At 41.1% G+C, this 19,261-nt stretch overlaps 1 protein-coding gene across 5 annotated transcripts in view; it reads left to right on the top strand.

The window, feature by feature from the left end:
• The window catches only part of RIPOR3 (RIPOR family member 3), a 143,127-nt gene that overhangs the window by 79,279 nt on the left and 44,587 nt on the right, over positions 1 to 19,261 (top strand). For all 5 annotated transcript variants that reach the window (XM_070941746.1, XM_070941741.1, XM_070941742.1 and 2 more), the window contains 7 exons: positions 2,462 to 2,485; positions 5,342 to 5,395; positions 7,745 to 7,894; positions 9,094 to 9,157; positions 11,176 to 11,219; positions 13,490 to 13,615; positions 17,292 to 17,437. In XM_070941746.1, the coding sequence (XP_070797847.1) occupies positions 2,462 to 2,485; positions 5,342 to 5,395; positions 7,745 to 7,894; positions 9,094 to 9,157; positions 11,176 to 11,219; positions 13,490 to 13,615; positions 17,292 to 17,437 (608 nt within the window). The remainder of the gene's footprint in view (positions 1 to 2,461; positions 2,486 to 5,341; positions 5,396 to 7,744; positions 7,895 to 9,093; positions 9,158 to 11,175; positions 11,220 to 13,489; positions 13,616 to 17,291; positions 17,438 to 19,261) is intronic.

The raw sequence follows: 19,261 nt of genomic DNA, 5'->3' as shown, positions 1-19,261 counted from the left end.
GGGGACTGCAGCCAAGAAATTAAAAGACATTTGCTCCCAGGGAGGAAAGCTATGGCAAATCTAGACAGCATACTAAAAAGCAGAGACATCACCCTGCCAACAAAAGTGCGCATAGTCAAGGCTATGGTTTTCCCAGTTGCAATGTATGGCTGTGAAAGTTGGACCATAAGAAAGACTGAGCGCCAAAGAATGGAGGTCTTTGAATTATGGTGCTGGAGAAGACTCCTGCGAGTCCCTTGGACTGCAAGGCAATCAAACTAGTCGGTCCTAGAGGAGATCAACCCTGACTGCTCTTTAGAAGGCCAGATCCTGAAGATGAAACTCAAATACTTTGGCCACCTAATGAGAAGTAAGGACTCACTGGAGAAGAACCTAATGCGGGAAAAGATTGAGGGCAAAAGAAGAAGAGGACGACAGAGAATGAGGTGGCTGAAGCAGTAGGTGTGAGCTTAAATGGACTCAATGGCAGGGGTGAAATGTAAAATTTGTTACTACCGATTCTGTGGGTGTGTCTTGGTGGGGTGGGTGGGGGTTATGTGACTGGGTTGGCGTGGCCAATTTTTTTTTTTTTAACTTTTCAAAGCATTTTTTCTAATGCTTTGAAAAGCCTCTGCCGATCAGGCAACTCAGCTGGGATCGTCGGAGACTTTTCAAAGCATTTTTTTAACCACCTCTTAACCACCTGCAAGAAATTGCATACAAAATGCTTTGAAAGGCCTCTGACGATCCCAGCTGAGCCGTGTGATCATCAGAGGCTTTTTAAAAATACTTTTAAAAGCATTTTTTTGTCGGAAGAGGTTGTAGAAAAAATGCTTTTAAAAGTAAAGAAAAAAGAAAAAAGCATCTGATGATCGTGCGGCTTAGCTGGGCATGGTGGGGGGGGCAGGGATTTTTGCTACCGGTTCTCTGAACCACCCGCTGCCATCGCTACCTGATCAGGCGATCCGGTCCAAACCGGGAGCATTTCACCCCTGACTCTGGGGGATGGTAGAGGACAGGAAGGCCTGGAGGAATATTGTCCACGGGGTCACAATGGGTCAGACATGACTTCGCAACTAACAACAACAACAACAACTGCATTCTAATCACTGCACCACCATGGCACTTGAATGCATCCACTTTTTTACTCTATGATTATGGAGCAAACTTGGATCAATGAAGTGAACTGTTTAGTCTTAAAGCACAAGGCAAAATGCGTTGCTATGCAGCTAAGTCACATATACAAATAACTTGTTAAATTACAGCACATTCTTTATAAATGTGTTCTCTGCTCCTTGCAAAGGAACTGAGCTCCGCCGGATCGGTTGTGACCAATTGGCACTCTCTTGGTTGAACCTTACAGAATCTGGATTCCTTCTTGAACAGATGACTCATCCAGCAGTGAATAGCGATTGTTCTCATGAAACAAACAGTATCACCACTTATAAAAGTACAAAGACTGAGAAACAATTGAGGTGCAAATAACTATAGTTTGCCAGTACACCGAGTATCTCTTTCTGGCTTTTTAAAAATTCTTGCTTATCCCTAGCCTTAGACTTGGTATTTGAAGTAAATAATACAGGTAGCCCTCAACTTACGACCACAATTAAACTCAAAATTCCCATTGTAAGTGAAACATTATTACGTGAATTTTGCCCCAATTTACAACTGTTCTTGCTACAGTTCTTAAGTGAATCTCTGAAGTTGTTAAGTTAGTAACACAGTTGTTAAGTAAATCTGGCTTCCCCGTTGACTTAGCTTGTCAGAAGGTCACAAAAGGGGATCACATGACTCTGGGACACTGCAACCATCATAAATATAAACCAGTTGCCAAGCATCCAAATTTTGATAATGTGACTATGGTGATGCTGCAGGGGTGGGATTCTGCCGGTTCAGTCCGGTTTGGGCATACCAGTAGCTCCGATGATCAGCTGTGAGCGAACTGGTTTGCTCTGACAATCAGCTGCACCCGCCTGCCCGCCCCTGTGCTATACGTACCTTCATTTCCTTTGTTTGAAGCCCAGCTGATTGGCGCAGCAGTGCAGATTGCTGCACCTCAGCTGTTTTATCACCGGAGCTGCAAAAGAAGGTGCTGTTTTCAAATGTATTGCATGTGCAGGGATCGCCTGTTTGGCGCGCAAGTGAGCTCACAAAGCGAACCGGTGGTTACAATGGTTGAATCCCACCATTGAGATGCTGCAATGGTCATAAGTGTGAAAAATGGTCACGAGTCACTTTTTTCAGTGCTGTTGTAACTTTGAGCGATCACTAAACGAATAATTGTAAGTTGAGGACTACCTGTATTGGATATGTAAAAGCAAGCAATGTAAAGAAATGGAATATAACCAGCCAGTAATATTTGAGTCATTAGTGTTTATTTTTAAATTAAGAACAGCAATGTGTGATTCTCTCTTTCATCGAAAGAACTTGAATAGTTGGTCTGCATTTTGTCTGTGCATTAAATTGCTGCATTTTTTTTCAGGGTTTCTACTATGATTTGGACAAGGTAAGAAATTGTCTTGGCAATGGCTGCAATATAACTCTAACATACTCCCCCTTAACTCTTTTTTATTACCTGTTTTTCTTGACTATTTTTCTTCTTGTAAGATAGTTGGTCTCTGGACATATACTATGTTGTTTTCAGGAATCACACCCTATGTATCTGGAATACATTATTCAGGTTTCCATTTATGAATTTAATATGCTTGATTCATTCAATGTGAGGAAACATCTGTTAGAAATGGAATTTTAGTGTTAAAAGATAGAAGGAAACAATAGGGACTTAATACAGTGAAGTCAAGAGAAGGAGGCACATCTTTAAATCAAATATCTTATGATCTTTGATCAGCTTTAAGCCTCATTTTATAAATACTGGAATATTGATCCAAATTTATCTGTGTGGTAATGTTTTTTTTTCCTTTTTGGTTAGCTTTATGATCAGGAAAATTGATTTTTAGGATTCTAGGCTACACAATAGAAGCCCATAATAATATTATTAATATTAATATTATTCACATAATAATATAAAACCTGAGTTTTAGATTTGATATGAAATCCAATAGTTGACTTATTATTTATTAGATTTTTATCCTACCTTTATTACTTTATAAATAACTCAAGGCAGTGAACATGCCTAATTACACCTTTTCCCCACAACAACAACTCTGTGAGGTGGGTTGGGCTGAGAGAGAGAGAGTGACTGATTGAAAGTCACCTAGCTAGCTTTCATGCTTATGGTGGCGCTAGAAGTCACAGTCTTCCAGTTTCTAGGCAGCACCTTAGCCGCTCTACCAAACTTCCCTCTCCAGACTCTTCTTCTGATTGTGTGTTGTGACATCCCATCACAACCACCTAGGACTGGGAAGTAAAAATAATACATTCCAGGCAGTGGCAAATCACTTCTGAACTAAAATAGAAAAAAACCTTCATATGTCTGTGTAGACCAAAAGATTCTAGCGTGACTTAAAGCAGGGGTCTCCAACCTTGGCAACTTTAAGCCTGGAGGACTTCAACTCCCAGAATTCCTCAGCCAGCTTTGATTTGCTTTCTGGGAATTGAAGTCCACCAGGCTTAAAGTTGCCAAGGTTGGAGACCCCTGATTTAAAGGACTATTTTATCCCATTAAAGTTCCAATGTTATTGACGCTTATTGCTATTGATTCACAAACCTTTGAAGCAGGGGTGGGTTCTACTTACCTTTACCACTGGTTCGCAACGGGATCGCTTCACTTGCGTGTGCACCTTCCTTCTCTGTGTGTGCCTTGCTTCTGCACATGCGCATAAACATCTGCACATGCGCAGATCGCTGATGACGACATCCGGGGTGATGGGTGAGGCCTCCTGCCAGTTTTACTACCGGTTCTTGTGAACCGGTCTGAACCGGGAGCAACCCACCATTGCTTTGAAGCATTTATGACCACTAGTTATCTCTATGTATGGCACTGAGTATCCCAGGGACAATTTTTTTAGTCCTTTGGATGCTTTTTTGGGTCACTGCCTCCTAGGTCAAGTGTAGCTCCCCCCAGCCCCCGTTGCTTATATCCATTGAAATAATGCTCTTGTAAATAAGAGCACGTATTTATTTTCCAAATACGCATGCTACTAGGTCTTCATGACTTATGTGCTCTTCCCTGGTATTTAAATACTATAAAAGCATCTATAGAATTGATTGATTGATTTGGTCACCACACAATAAAAAAGATGTTGAGACTCTAGAAAAAGTGCAGAGAAGAGCAACCAGGATGATTAGGGGACTGGAGGTTAAAATATATGAAGAACAGTTACAGGAACTGGGCATGGCTAGTCTAGTGAAGAGAAGGACCAAGGGAGACACGATAGCAGTCTTCCAATATCTAAGGGGCTGCCACAGAGAGGAAGAGGTCAAGCTATTCTCCAAAGCATCTGAAGACCAGACAAGGAATAATGGATGGAAACTGAACAAGGAGAGATTCAACCTGGAAATAAGGGGAAATTTTCTGACAGTGAGAGCAATTAACCAATGGAATAGCTTGCTTTCAGAAGTTGTGGGAACTTCAACAGTGGTACTATGTACTATCAAGCTGTGTTGTCCTCTTGAAATCACATAGGTAGATTTTCTCCATGATGATCTGTCCCTAACCTGATCCTTCAGGATCTAGAGAATATCGAAATCAGGGGTGTCAAACTCAAGACCCAGGGGCTGGATCCGGCCCACGGGGTGCTTAGATCTGGCCCATCCTGGAAACAGCGAAGGACTGGCCCGCAGTGCCTCTGCCAGTGAAAATGGAACTTGGGAGGACTGTGTGCAGCTCTCCCGATGTCCGTTTTCACTGGCAAAGGGTTGCAAGAGGCTATCGCAGCTGAAAACTGAGCTCATGAGGGCTGCAGGTGGCACTCCAAGCTCCATTTTTTTGGCAGAGGGTTGCAGGAGGCCGTCACAGCCGAAATAGAGCTTGGGAGCCCATTTTTGCTGGCAGAGTGCTTGGGACACCACAGGTCCCCCGATATGAGTGACATCGAGCTGGCCACACCTACCCTGGCCACACCCACCCCTGCCCTCCAAGGTCAAACACAACCCTGATGTGGCCCTCAATGAAATTGAGTTTGACACCACTGATCTAGACCATAATAAAGCATTAGCATGAAATAATAACAACTTCTGGAATATGCAATGTGATGGAAAGCCCTAATTCCTTTCTTTTTTAATCTTAGTTGGCCAGTGATAGTGATAACAAATGTAATCAATTCTTGCAGATAAGGAACATCCTGCATTGCCTAAACAAGGTTTTCTGCTTCATGAAACTACATTCTATAATACAAAAATCAATGTAATATCTGGAATTGTATAAATAACATCTGGTTCATCTTTTTCTGTTCTTTCAAAGCAAATCCGCTCTGTTGAAAGATATATTAGGAAACTGGAATTTCAAATAAGCAAGGTAAGAGTTTGGTTTCTCTGACTGCAAGTTTATAAACAAATCTTGACAGTATTTTTTTCCCACACTAGAATTGATTGTGGGGAAATTGTATTAGGTGCTTTCCGAAAACTTTTAATAAGTTCCCTTGTATAAGGACAGGCCTTTTCTTCTCAATGTCTGCATTCAGACTGATTATTGAACCCAGCCCATGTTTAGCCTGTAAAACCAGTTTTCTGCCATGCCTGCTAAATTTCTTGAGTAAGGAAAAAGAAGAAGCCACAACTCATTGTGTTTTATGACTGTAAAAGGTGAGATCACATGCCCATCACCTTCATGCTTGAAGGGTTCAACCAGGGGTGGGTTCTAAATTTTTTTACTACCGGTTGTGTGGGCGTGGCTTATTTTGTTTTCTAGGTGGGCGTGGCTAGCTGGTCAGAGTCATTTCTGAAAGGTCCTCCCACTTACAACCAGTCCTCACACTTACGACCCAACTCATTTGTTTGCTTTTAACACTGATCAGTATAGGACGGCCCTTTGAAGCCCCGCGGCAAGAGTTTAAACAGTTTTTTTCCCTCTAGTCATCAGCTGGGACTCAGGAGGCAGCAATAGATTGGGGGTGGGACCAAATAAAAGGTAAGAATAACGTAGGTGGGTGGGTGGGTAGGGGAGGGCGGGGGGGGGGAGAACCGGTTCGGTGACGTCATATCGTCACCGCTACTGGCTCGGCCGAACCGGACCGAACCGGACCGAACCGGGAGGAACCCACCACTGGGTTCAACAATAATATAAGTGTCAACCCTGAAGCCATTTTGAAGCTGACAGTAAGGCTGGATCTGTGTTTATGAGAAATAGTCTCATTCAAAGAATGGCACTCTTCCTATCATGCTTAATTCAGAATTCTTGTGTCACGTTTCACAATTCATTTAGATCAGAAGTATTTTTGTAGAAACCTGGATTTATCTATGTACTACTAAAATTCTCATAACTCTAACCTTTAAGTGGGCAAAACAGAGTAACTATAGTGCAACATTTTTTAAACCAAGTTACCTTAAATCGGCTAATTTACAGAATACTTGCAAACCCTGGGACCAATTGACTGCTGTGGAATTGAAATTTAGCAAATTTGTGCTTGCTTCAAACCTGCATCATTGTGGTGCTGTGCCACCCAGAGATTCAGTGGATCGGTCCTGCCCTAGACTTCTGGAGGCTGGATGGACTGGCCCCTCTTTTAGCTGCTGGAGATCAGTTAGACCAGTTCCACCCTATCCCTCTGGAGGCTGGTCATACCATTGGCTGCCAGCAGGTAGTCAGATGCAGTCAAGCCAGCAGGAAGTTGGAAGTCGCTCCTGGTTTTTGTCCTTGGTCATTCCGTTTCTCTGTTTAGCTAGACAGGGAAATATCTGTGAAAAAGTAGCACGACAGGTCACTGGTCCAGTGTTTTTCTATTATTTAAATCCTGTAATTATAATGCTCCTTCTAGTGAACCTTTAAGCTATATAAACAATTGTAAATAAAGTTACCATAACTATTACTGAAAAGCAAACATATTTCTAGGATTCTGCTCACATGACAGTGATAGCACTAGCAATAGCACTTAGACTTACATACCACTTTACAGTGCTTTACAGCCCTCTCAAAGTGGTTTACAGAGTCAGCATATTGCCCCCAACAATCTGGGTCCTCATTTTATTTTATTTATTTATTTATTTTATTAGATTTCTATACCGTCCTTCTCCCGAAGGACTCAGTGCGGTGAACAGCCAAAAGATAAAACACAGAAATACAAAATTTAAAATAGATTAAAACAGATTAAACAATTTGGCTAAATTTTAAAAATCCCATAATTAAACAAAATTAAAATTAGTGTTTAAAATTTGAATTTAAAAATTTTAAAAGGGAGAAGATTTAGGCCAGGCCGGCTTGATGAAATAAAAACATTTTAAGCGCGTGGAGGAAGGTTTTACCGACCTTGGAAGGATGGAAGGCTGAGTCAACCTTGAGCCTGGCGAGATTCGAACTGCCAAACTGCTGGTAATCGGCAGTCAGCAGAAGTAGCCCTGCAGCACTGCATTCTAACCACTGCACCACCACGGCTCTTAATGGTCCTCCAGGGATCAAATAGAAGGAACTCACTTGAAATGGCTGATAGAAGTCCATACGTGGGTCTCAAGTCTGAGTCTTACTACCATTATGACTTGATTGAATTATCACAGACAGTTGATCTGGGATATGTATGTGGAACAACTTTTGGAAATATCATGATAATTTTCCACTTAGTAGTAACATATGATGTTACATATATTTGGTATAGATGCACACACACACATGCACATATCAATATATATATATATATGCTCTTTTCTTAAAAAGGTAGAAGAATTATATGAAGCATACAGCATCCAGTGTAGACTGCGAGATGGTGCTTCAAATATGAAACACGCTTTTTCCTTGTCTCCTTCCACTAAAGCATCAAGAGAGAGCCTGGTAGAACTCTACAAAAATCTCCAAGAATGTACAGAGGTACCACTATTTTTACATTTCTTGATTCTACTTTAGGTTAGATATCAAAAGTCATTATGTGTTTTGGCTTGCCAGCGGCCAGCGGAGCTGGCAGCAGACTTGGACAGTGAGGAGATTGGGGAGGATCATGGGCCAGTCCTGGAGTCTGGGGAAGGCTCTGATGAGTGCTCTGCGTTAGAGGCAGAGATGGGGCCAGGGCTGTCCGACAGTTAGACAATCAGCTACCATCGGAGTCGGAGATAACTGGAGCTGAAGAACAGTTGGAGCCTGTTCCCGATGTGCGCATACGCAGAGCTGCCAGGAAAAGGGAACAGTTAAGGAACAAGGGCCGACTCGGGAGTAAAGGCACAGGTGGACAGTGAATGGCCCCTCCCATAGGGAATAAAGAGGAGCAAAAGAGGAGTGGAGTTTGTAGGAGACAATTAGAGACTCCTTGCCAAGTATTTTCTTGTACAGCATTGTGTTTGGAAGATACCGGCCAGGCAGGTCTCCAAACCTGATAAGGTTTGTGGTTGTAAATTCACTCTGGAAAGACTATTTGCCAGGACTTTGCTGGATGTGAATGAGAGGAATTCACATTAGCGTAATAAAAAGGGGTTTTGTCGGGACTAGATTCATTGTGAATGGGGCAGGAACAATTATCCAACAAAGTCTTATTTGGAAGTAATCTGTGGATTACTGTGGATTTCTATCAATCTAACCATTATAATTACCTTTACCCCCAAATCTTGGGCACTGTATTTTGATGAAGTTGATGAGAAATGTGTTAAAAGTCCTTTTCCCCTTGTCTCCACGAACAGATTTAATCACGCCTTAATCAGTGTTACTCTTAACAATTCATGGGAAAGATAGAGCATATAAAGCATTTTTGAAGCTTTTTAATGGGGCCTGCCAACAAAGAAAATACAAGGCTACCCAGCTAAACTAAAAAAAAAAAACCTTTTGAGGACACTTTTTTAAAAGTGTTTTACACATGTGATAATGAGATGTGTTAAATGATAATGAAATGGGTTATTATCCTTCCATGAAAGGACACTTCTCTATTTTTGGTTGCATATCAGCCAACTGTTCTCTTTTGTACTCTCTCAAAATTAGGGAGTCAATTCAAATAGCCAATAATCATGTTGAGAGAGTGAAAAGAACAGGTCCTTTTACTGCCAGAAGACACTCAGTCTCATTGCTCTGTATTTATCTTTCAGGATATGTGTTTGATTGAGGGGACCCTTGAAGTACATTTGGGGGAGTTTCACTTGAAGATGAAAGGTGAGCTGAATTGTTGAAATGCTTGGAAGGAGCTGATGTATGACATTAGTTATGAAGAATAAATCATAGATTCAGAAAGATACACATCTTTGCTCTAACACAATGGTGTCAAACTCAAGACCTGTGAGCCAGAACCGGCCCACAGAGTGCTTAGATCTGGCCCAAGGGGCCACCCTGGAAACAGTGAAGTACTGGCCCATGGTGCTTCTGCCAGTGAAAACGGAGTTTGGGAAGGCCGCGTGCAGCCCTCCCAGGCTCCATTTTCACTGGCAGAGGGTTGCAGGAGGCCGTCACAGCTGAGCTTGTTTTCACTGGCAGAGTGTTCGGGACACCATAGGCACCCCTGACATGAGTGATGTCGAGTTGGCCACGCCCACCCCGGCCCCCTAGGTCAAACACAACCCTGATGTGCAGGGATGGGTTCTACTTACCTTTACTACCGGTTCGCAAAGGGGCCGCATGCATGCAGAAGCTTCCTGATGATGTTGGGTTGGGGGGGCGGAGCCTCCTGCTGGTTTTACTACCAGTTCTTGCAAACCAGTCTGAACTGGGGGCAACCCACCACTGCTGATGCGGCCCTCAATGAAATCGAGTTTGACATCCTTGCCCTAACATAAGAAAAGGTGCTGATCATAACAGGGTGCTTCTTAGTTAGACTTTTATTATGGATTTGCCTTGGCTTCATGAGTTACCAATAAGGAGAATGTTTGTAGCTCAGGATTGAAATAAGGAGTCCTTGGTGCTCTCTGAGCTTGGTTGTTTTCTTGCAGATGTTTCATTACCCAAACAAGGTAACTTTATCAGTGCAGGGAACAAAAAGACCAAAACACCTCCCCATCAGCAATCAGCATCCAGATGAGCATAGATTAACTCCAGAATTAACAACAGACTACCAATTCTTCAACGCTTGCATTTCATTCACCAAAAAATGGAATGCAAACACTTTTAAAAATTTTGGGTTAGCACCTTTTGCAATTTGGCACGAAGTTCTTCCCTGTTTTCCACCACTACACACTGCATATATAGTAGGGACATACTGTACATTTGAAAAGATTTTCTTGATAGCCATCAATTTTAATATTGTCTCACTTATTAGTTTACGCCTAACCACATCCTTAAGAAGTGGCCTGTGACTGGCAACAGTAATTCATTTATATCTTAAACATACAATTTAGTAGGCTTCACGGTTCAAGTTTTCCTTGGTCAATAAAACTCACATCTCAGTTGTCAGTTTTATTGTAAAAAGAGGAATTCATTTTCAATATTGGCGCCAACTGTAACCAGTGTTCCTTCTAGCTTTTCTTTGGCCAGATCTACTTGTAAAAGTTCAACATTCTTCAGCAACTAAAGGAATGCCTTCTGACCTTGAGATATTCTTAACTGGCATTTAGATTTCTGTAAATTTTTTGAGCCACGTTTAGTGGTGAGATTCAGCCAGTTCGTACTACTTCGGGAGAACCAGTTGTTAACTTTCTGAGCAGTTGGCAAACTGGTTGTTGGAAGAAATCATTAGGGCAGAGAATCGGTTGTTAAATTCCTTGAATCCCACCACTGGCCACGTAGATTACCCTGGAATTCATTCCTGTCTTTGAAACTTATCAGCTGGGTGGATCCTATCCCAGTGCATATGCTCTTGTTGGGATCTTAGGCAGAATCACTGACAGCATTAAGGCATCTTTCCATATCAAAACATTAATTATACAAATGATGCACGCTGGGCCTTCATTTCATGAACCAAAACAGATCTATTGAAATGATGAGCTTGATGATGCATTTTTTTACTTTGTATGAAAATGAAGTTGGCATGGGCTACGATCAGGAGGATTCATTTGCTGGAGAGGTGTTGAAAGGGAAGCTTTGGTATTAGCATTATTTGCTGGACCCCAAAAAATTCTTGCGGCATTTAGTTGAAGGGATGATTATGTATTTGGGGATAACCAACAATTTATGTTACTGGTTTCTTTTCTCAGAATCTATGAATTTAGGTTCTTACTTGATTTTCCTTTTTTTTTATCCAGGATTGGTGGGTTATGCTCGTCTCTGTCCAGGTGACCAATATGAGGTATAGTATTTAGCAAATCATTGAAAAAAGATACTTGGGTATTAGTATTAGTGAGAGGTCATTTGTTCCCTTGGCATCTCTAGGTAGAAGGAAAAATCTACTGCCTGAAATCCTATATAGTTGTAAATAGTCCACGTAGACAAGTTTTTTTCCCCAAATCTCTCTACCCCCCAACTTCCTCCTGCTTCTTTCCCAAATATTTAGGACCAATCAGCTAGCTTATTTTTAAACATGGATCTTGCCCTCTTCAAGAGACATGATAGTAATGTTCCAATATCTAAGAGGCTGCCACAAAGAAGAGGGGGTCAACCTATCCTCCAAAGCATCTGAGGCTAGGACAAGAAGCAATGGGTGGCAACTAATCAAGGAGAGAAGCAACTTAGAATTAAGGAGAAATTTCCTGATCCAATTAATCCAATTAATCAGTGGAACAACCTGCCTCCAGAAGTTGTGAATGCTCCAACACTGGAAGTTTTTAAGAAGATGTTGGATAACCATTTGTCTGAAGTGGTGTAGGGTTTCCTGCCTAAGCAGGGGGTTGGACTAGAAGACCTCCAAGGTCCCTACCAACTCTGTTATTCTATATAAGACAAACTCTAGACCCATGTTTAGAAATAATTTAGCTGACAAACACAAATAAGCAGCACTTGGTTCATTGGGCAATTTAACAGATACAGGTAGCCCTCAACATATGACCACAATTGAGTCCAAATTTCTGTTCTTAAGCAAGACAGTTGTTAAGTGAGTCTTGCCCCATTTCACGACCTTTCTTTCCACAGTTGTTAAGCGAATCACTGCAGTTGTTAAATTAGTCACACAGTTGTTAAGCTAATCTGGCTTCCCCGTGGACTTTTCTTTGCTTGTCAGAAGGTCGCAAAAGGGGATCACATGACCTGGGACAATGCAAGCATCATAAATATGAGTCAGTTGCCAGGCATCCAATTGGGTCAAGGGATATATTGGACTATGTATATTTGTATGATAAATATGAATGGAAAGTCTGTAATTTCTGTAGCTTTTGCTTTTGAAAATAGCCCTGAAGGGTAGCACCAATTCCATAGGATTTGGCAATCCACCCAACCAAGTTGCAGTTTTAGGTCTCCCTACTTTCTCCTCCTCACTTTCCTTCTCTATCAACCTGGCTCATATCCTATTTGATTGTTGCCTGTATAAGAGGGTGAGAGACAGGTACCTCGGTCTATATCAAGGTGTTAGTTATTACCTTTAAAGCCCTACATGGCTTAGGGTCAGGTTATCTTCGAGACCACCTTCTGCCGCATAGCTCCCAGCGACTGGTAAGATCCCACAGATTTGGTCTCCTCCGAGTCCCGTCAGCTAAACAATGTCGGCTGGCGGGCCCGCAGGGGAGGGCCTTCTCTGTGGCTGCCCCAGCTCTCTGGAACCAGTTACTTCCTGAGGTCCGGACCACCCCCACCCTATTGGCCTTCTGAAAAGCGGTGAAGACCTGGCTTTTCCGGCAGGCCTGGGGCTGTTGATCTCGCTCTTGTGATCTGGCGAGATCTGGCCATGAATGGCGTGAATGAGTTTTTAATGTTTTTAATTTTTAAATGTTTTCTATAATGATTTTTTAAAAATGTATTGTGAGCCCCCCTGAGTCTTCGGTGAGGGGTGGCATATAAATTGAATTAATTAAATTAAATTATATACTAAACGATTAACCCATTGGGATTTCCATATCAAAACAACTTTTCTTATTTGCGGACAGAATCTGAAAATAACATTTAACACAGCACAGTACTTAAGCAAAATGGTTCAGTTGAGATGGGCATATGCGGGACTGATTGGGGTAGATTGTAGGGGTGACACCGAAATATAATTTCATCATATTTTATTTATCTATATATTAAATTATTGTATTTTATTCCAATTTCATTTTAAACTGTATTCTATTCTAATTTCATTTTAAATTGTATTTTATTCCAATTTCATTTTAAATTGTTTTTATCAGATTTTAGTAATAATTTGTGTCTGGAACTCTGCACTTTGATATGGCCCAAGGGACAATCAATAAAGTAAACTAACTAACTTCTCTATCGGCTCTTTCCACTCAAGAGGGAAACTACCATTAACACGTAATATGGAGTGCACTCTGCCTGTAAATTGGCTGAGGTTCTTATTTTAATGCATTTTGCTGATCCAACAAGAATAAGGTTCCCATCAATTCCTGCAAACAACAACAACAACAATAACAACAAGCCCAAATGCATTTATGATAGATGTTCCTGTCTCTTGTTTGTATATCGCTGTAGGTGTTTATACGGCTGGGGCGCCAAAAGTGGAAAATAAAAGGCAAGATTCTGACAGATGACAGTCAAACTTGGGACGAGGAAGAAAAAGTTTTCATACCCAGCCTCCATGAGAATTTTGAAATCAAGGTAAGAATGTATATGAATGGAAGCTTTCTTTCAGTGGCCAGAAGGGGTATTTGCAGGATATAGTTAAAAAAAAAAAGGCAAGATAATAGCTATGATGGTATGGTCAAAGCCTCACCATTTTACAATGTAAGATCCACATAAATCATGCAGAGTTTTGATTGTATCGTTGGAGCTGCCATCTTGACTTTTATGACCTTATTCTCTGGTTATCGTAGCTAGTATTGCTAAGTACAGTATTTGGCCAAGGCAAATCCTTTGTAAACATGTTTTTCCATATCCTAAAGAAAAAAATTGTAGGCATGAAAGACAAGACTAGTGTGAACTACCAATTAAACCAGTGGTGAAATCCAAATTTTTTTACTACCGGTTCTGTGGGCATGGCTTGGTGGGCGTGGCAGGGGAAGGATACTGCAAAATCTCCATTTCCACCCCACTCCAGGGCCAGCCAGAGGTGGTATTTTCCGGTTCTCTGAACTGCTCAAAATTTCCACTACCAGTTCTCCAAACTGCTCAAAATTTCCGCTACTGGTTCTCCAGAACCTGTCAGAACCTGCTGGATTTCACCCCTGAATTAAACTGATTTGTTGCTAATCATGTCTAAGAGACGTAGTGGTGCAGTGGTTAGAACGCAGTACTGCAGCTACTTCTGCTGACTGCTGGATGCCAGCAGTTTGGCAGTTCGAATCTCGCCAGGCTCAAGGTTGACTCAGCCTTCCATCCTTCCGAGGTCGGTAAAATGAGGACCCAGATTGTTGGGGGCAATATGCTGACTCTTTAAAGCACTTAGAGAGGGCTGTAAAGCACTGTAAAGCGGTATATAAGTCTAAGTGCTATTGTTATGCACAAGAATCTACTCAACTAACCACTGGACTATCTTGGCATTAGATAAAGGCCAAGGAAATCCAAGAGGAATTTGACTTAATCTGTTTGTGGCTATGTAGATACTCTAGGCCAGTGATGCCAAACCTTTTAGACACCGAGTGCCCAAACTGTACATGCTCGCATGCTCAAATTGAAAGGTGCACGTGTGCAAATGTGTGCAAACATGCACTTGCGCATGCGTGGACATGCGTGCATACACAGCAGAGACCTGAAGACCAGCTGGCCAGTGGGAGGCAGGGCATCCCAACACCGGCAGCGTGGCAAGAGGCAAGATCTTTTTCTTTTATGAGTTTCTGTTTCATCGTTTGCAGGGAAACAGAAGCTCATGAAAGAAACACCATGGAGATCTGACCTGGGGTTTCAGCGTGCGTGCCAGCAGAGAGGGCTCTGTGTGCCACCTCTGGCACATGTGCCATTGGTTCACCATCATGGCTCTAGGCTGATTCCACTTTTCACTCTGCCCCAGATTCTGCCATTTCTACACTTTTGCAAAATTCTCTGGAATAATCGTCTGCTTGGAAACTTTTACATTCTGCAAGCAACTGTTGCAACACTGCTTGTTTGCTGGCATTGCTTCTCTTGTGCTGGCAATGTGTTTGTTGGGGGGTAGGCAGAGCTCTGCTGGAAAGAATTCTGGATTCCTCTCCAGCCAAGCTTATGGAAATGTGTTTAAAATGTTCCTTTCTTCTCTACATGATGAGAGGTTAATTGAGATGCACTATGCAAATGTTGTGAGAAAACACGCAGATCCTTCATTGTGCCAATACAGATGAATCATCTCCTCCAAGTTGAAGGGAGAAGTAACAGAACTGGCTTTTCTACTGTTAGGATTCCACATGTAGACACACTGTTTTAAACCATCTTTGGATGAGTCCACATAGCGCCAGCTGATGATTTGCATGTGTGAAATTACTGCCACAAAGAGTTTTCTTGTCATTTCAAAACTTAAGTTTCATTAGAAACAGGTTGCACATCAAAGCGGTAGAAGTCCTTTGAGTTATGTAAATGCATGTATGAAGTTTGTTTATAGTTAATTTTACATGTTGTCTTACAAATTGAGGGGATGAGAACGCTCATCCCCTCAATGTGTAAGACAACATATAATGAGAACGCTTTTATCATCTTCTTGTTTGGATGCTATATTTTCTGTGTTGGAGTGATCTATAGTTCTTGAGATGTTTCTGATATAAACTCATAGTTTATTAACTTGGCGGCCCTTGACCCAACCAGTATCTTTAACAATGAAGAATCAGAATTGTAGTGCAGAAACATATGGAAAGCTACAGAATTCATCCAGTTCTATAGAGTGAGTGTATCAGAAATAAAAAGAAAAATATCAAGTGAAATATTCAAATATTGTAATCTGGCTCACTCATTATGCAAAATAGTGTGATTTCTTTGGTTTGCCTTTATTGTGAATTCTAAATAATGAGTTATGGTTTGGTGTGTTGTGTGAACCCAGTCAACTGTACTTAATTCAATAAACCATGATTAAGCTTATGCAATGTATCAGCCAGGTTAGGATGTAAAGTCAAGTTCCAAATCGAGTTGGCCAAATATTTGCTCCTTTGCCAACTACTATGCTATGTTAGCATAATACTGGTAGGAATATGACATATCTATGTTTTCTGAGGTAAAAAAAAAAATCTCCATCTGAGAGAACAATAGAGTTTTGTTTTGTTTCCTCATCATGATGTCATTTGAAGGTCAGTGTGAATTAATGTATGTGATTTTAGTGTTGCTTTTTACATGGCTTTTATATATGACATGTGACATTGTATGTAGGATTAATTATGGGGTCCTTGGTGTTCTCTGAGTTTAGTTGTTTTCTTGCAGATAAACTAGGTAACATTATCAGTGCTAGTAAGGAATGTGGTTTGCTCATTTTATATTCTAGTGGTTTGCCCTGCCAGTGTTGGTGGAAGTGGTCTTCTTGGTTCCTTGATTGGGCAGCTGCTTACAACCAAGCTCAGGAGTCAACAGTTCAACCCTGAGCTATAAATATTCTCTTCTATCATTAGTGTTAATTAAATCATTTTCCCACTCTACCACCTTCAGATACAGATTTCATATTTTAGAAGCAGCACCCGGATCCATTTGATTGTGGTTTATTTTCTGCAAAGGGAGGGAACATGATGGTTAATAGAGACCTTCTCTTAACTTACTCTCCTCCTTGCTCCCCTCCATTTAGGATTCCAACTGCAGTAGTAATGCTGTATTGTTGACCCTATAAAGGAAGTGCTTAGATTTGAATAATGTCTAGTTTTATAAGGCTATACTGGCTCTTTAGCAGTGGTGAAATTCAATTTTTTTTACTACTGGTTCTGTGGGTGTGGCTTGGTGGACGTTGTGTGGCTTGGTGGGCATGGCAGGGGAATGATACTGCAAAATCTCCATTGACATCTTTCAGAAATGGTGTAGGGTCTCCTGCTTGGGCAGGGGGTTGGACTAGATGACCTACAAGGTCCCTTCCAACTCTGTATATCTGTTAACCCACCCCACTCCAGGGGAAGGATACTGCAAAATCCACATTCCCATCCCACTTTGGGGCCAGCCAGAAGTAGTATTTGCCGGTTCTCTGAACTACTCAAAATTTCTGCTACCGGTTCTCCAGAACCTGTCAGAACTTGCTGAATTTCACCCCTACTCTTTAGGTAGTTTATAGTTAATAATGTCTTCCTGGTAGTTCTTCATCTGAGTATTTTTATTCAATCCTTTTTCCTCTGCCAAATATTTGTCAAGGGGGAAGTATGTGAAAAGCTGTTTGACTGATATTATCATATACTTTTTGCAGGTGACAGAACTGCGAGGACTCAGTACGATCCTGGTTGGCATTGTAACATGTGACAGCATCGACTTCTTTACAACTAGGCCTCAAACCATCATTGTGGATATAACTGAACTCGGTACCATCAAGCTACAATTAGAAGTGCTCTGGAAGTAAGAACGCTAATTTGCATGCTGATTGCTGTGTCACACAAAATGTATTTCATAACAAGCAAAATGGGTGGCAACAAAAATAATGTTACCTGCTTGCGCTTGGTAACCCAACGAAAATTGAGTCCAAAAGTGATGAAATCATCTGCTTCTTAAGAAAAAAAATAATTCTTAAGGAGAAAGTATTTTTAAGGGGAGTAAATAGCCGAGAGAAAGCATCGAATCTCCAGATGGTGTTTGAGGTATAGTGTCCATGCACAACAATTTGCATGTTAAGTTTTTATTCCTACATCCAAGTTGCCCATTGGATAACTCATTCTGGCCATGTGTGTATGCATGTGTACAAAGTAGGTGGCGCAAAATATTTCATCAGAGAACATTTTGTCCCACAAACAGGCCTCACTGACCTGAAGGCAGGGCATTCCAAGTCTTCTGAAAGAAATTTGACCTCAAAATGAGCCATTTGTGACCAGATCATGCCATAGGCACCACCTGTGGACCATGGGCCAGAATACTTTGAGTGGTCCATTTGGAGGTCCAATCTCTTCTGGAATCACTTGTTCTGGACTTGGAACATTCACTTCAGAACATTTTGCACACCCTTAATATGAAGCACTCTTCCAACTGGCAGCGCAACGAATAGAGAATGGAGGAACCCTTACCTTGACTGTTTTTGTTGCATAGCGAATCTAATACTGTATTGAGAAACAAGTGTTGGATTGTGGTTCATATATATTGGCAATGCTCAGTGCCATTAGACTCCATTGCTTATTACAGACCATATTCTGATTTGGTAATGACAGCCAGTCTATAAATGTTTCCTCTGCAAAAATAGATGTTTGGGAGGGAGAATTTGATGCTCCAGCCTTGTGGCCGTTTTCATTATTTTCTTTTTAAAAACTTCCAGTCTTCACTGTTGGTGATAATTCAGCCAGCTACTCTGTCTGTATGGCTCCATTTTAAAACGCACTTTTTGGGAGTGGTTGGATGTTCAGTTTTCTAGTTCTGTACAAATAAATGAAAAAAAATGGTATCTGAAGATGTGGTAGGGCAGTAAAGAAGAGTTTTTAAGACATCACAGTAGATATTTGGCTAGTGCCCCAAAGGAAAGGAAGGGAAGAACTGTATATATATTTTTCTTGGCTTTTCTGTATTGAAAACGCCAAAGCATTAAACATGCATTTAGTCATGGCATCTCTTTAGCCAGGTTTGTCTCTTCAAATATTCCTGACGAAGAATATGAATGGTTGCCATGCTTTAAAACTTTTTTAAAGAATTTTTTTCTTCATCATTTATGATCACTTATGAAAAGATGGAGTTGAAACTCTAAAATTGTCCTAGCAATATTGTTATCACATATGAGGTCACATTTTCTTTCACAGTGGCATATTTTAAAAGTTCCTTTCAGTAAAACCATGGGATTAATCTCATACTCTTTTTAAAAGTTGTTTTAGAAAGAAGCAGTTATTAGACTGTTTTGCAGCCTTCCTTTTTTATGTATTTAGTTTTAGAAAGCTCTATTTAGAAACCTCTATTCAGAGGTTCTGGGCATCTTCAGAGGTTCTGGGTATGCCTACAGTATATCATTATGGATGATTACAGTAAATCTTTGTGTCTCAGGACCTAGTCAGAGTAGCTCACATCTTAGAATAGAATAGAACAGCAGAGTTGGAAGGGACCTTGGAGGTCTTCTAGTCTAACCCCCTGCTTAGGCAGGAAACCCTACATCACCTCACACACTTCAAATCAAATAAAAATCCAGAAAATACTTAGACAAGTGATTAGAGCAGGTTTTTTTAAATAGAAAAAGGTGTTTTTTTTAAAAAA

Source organism: Pituophis catenifer, unplaced genomic scaffold (assembly GCF_029215685.1).
Source record: "Pituophis catenifer annectens isolate HBS135680 unplaced genomic scaffold, rPitCat1.0.hap2 SCAF_3, whole genome shotgun sequence".
Taxonomy (NCBI): Eukaryota; Metazoa; Chordata; class Lepidosauria; order Squamata; family Colubridae; genus Pituophis; species Pituophis catenifer.
Note: the sequence above shows the minus strand (reverse complement) of the source record. Positions and strands in the feature narration are given on the sequence as shown.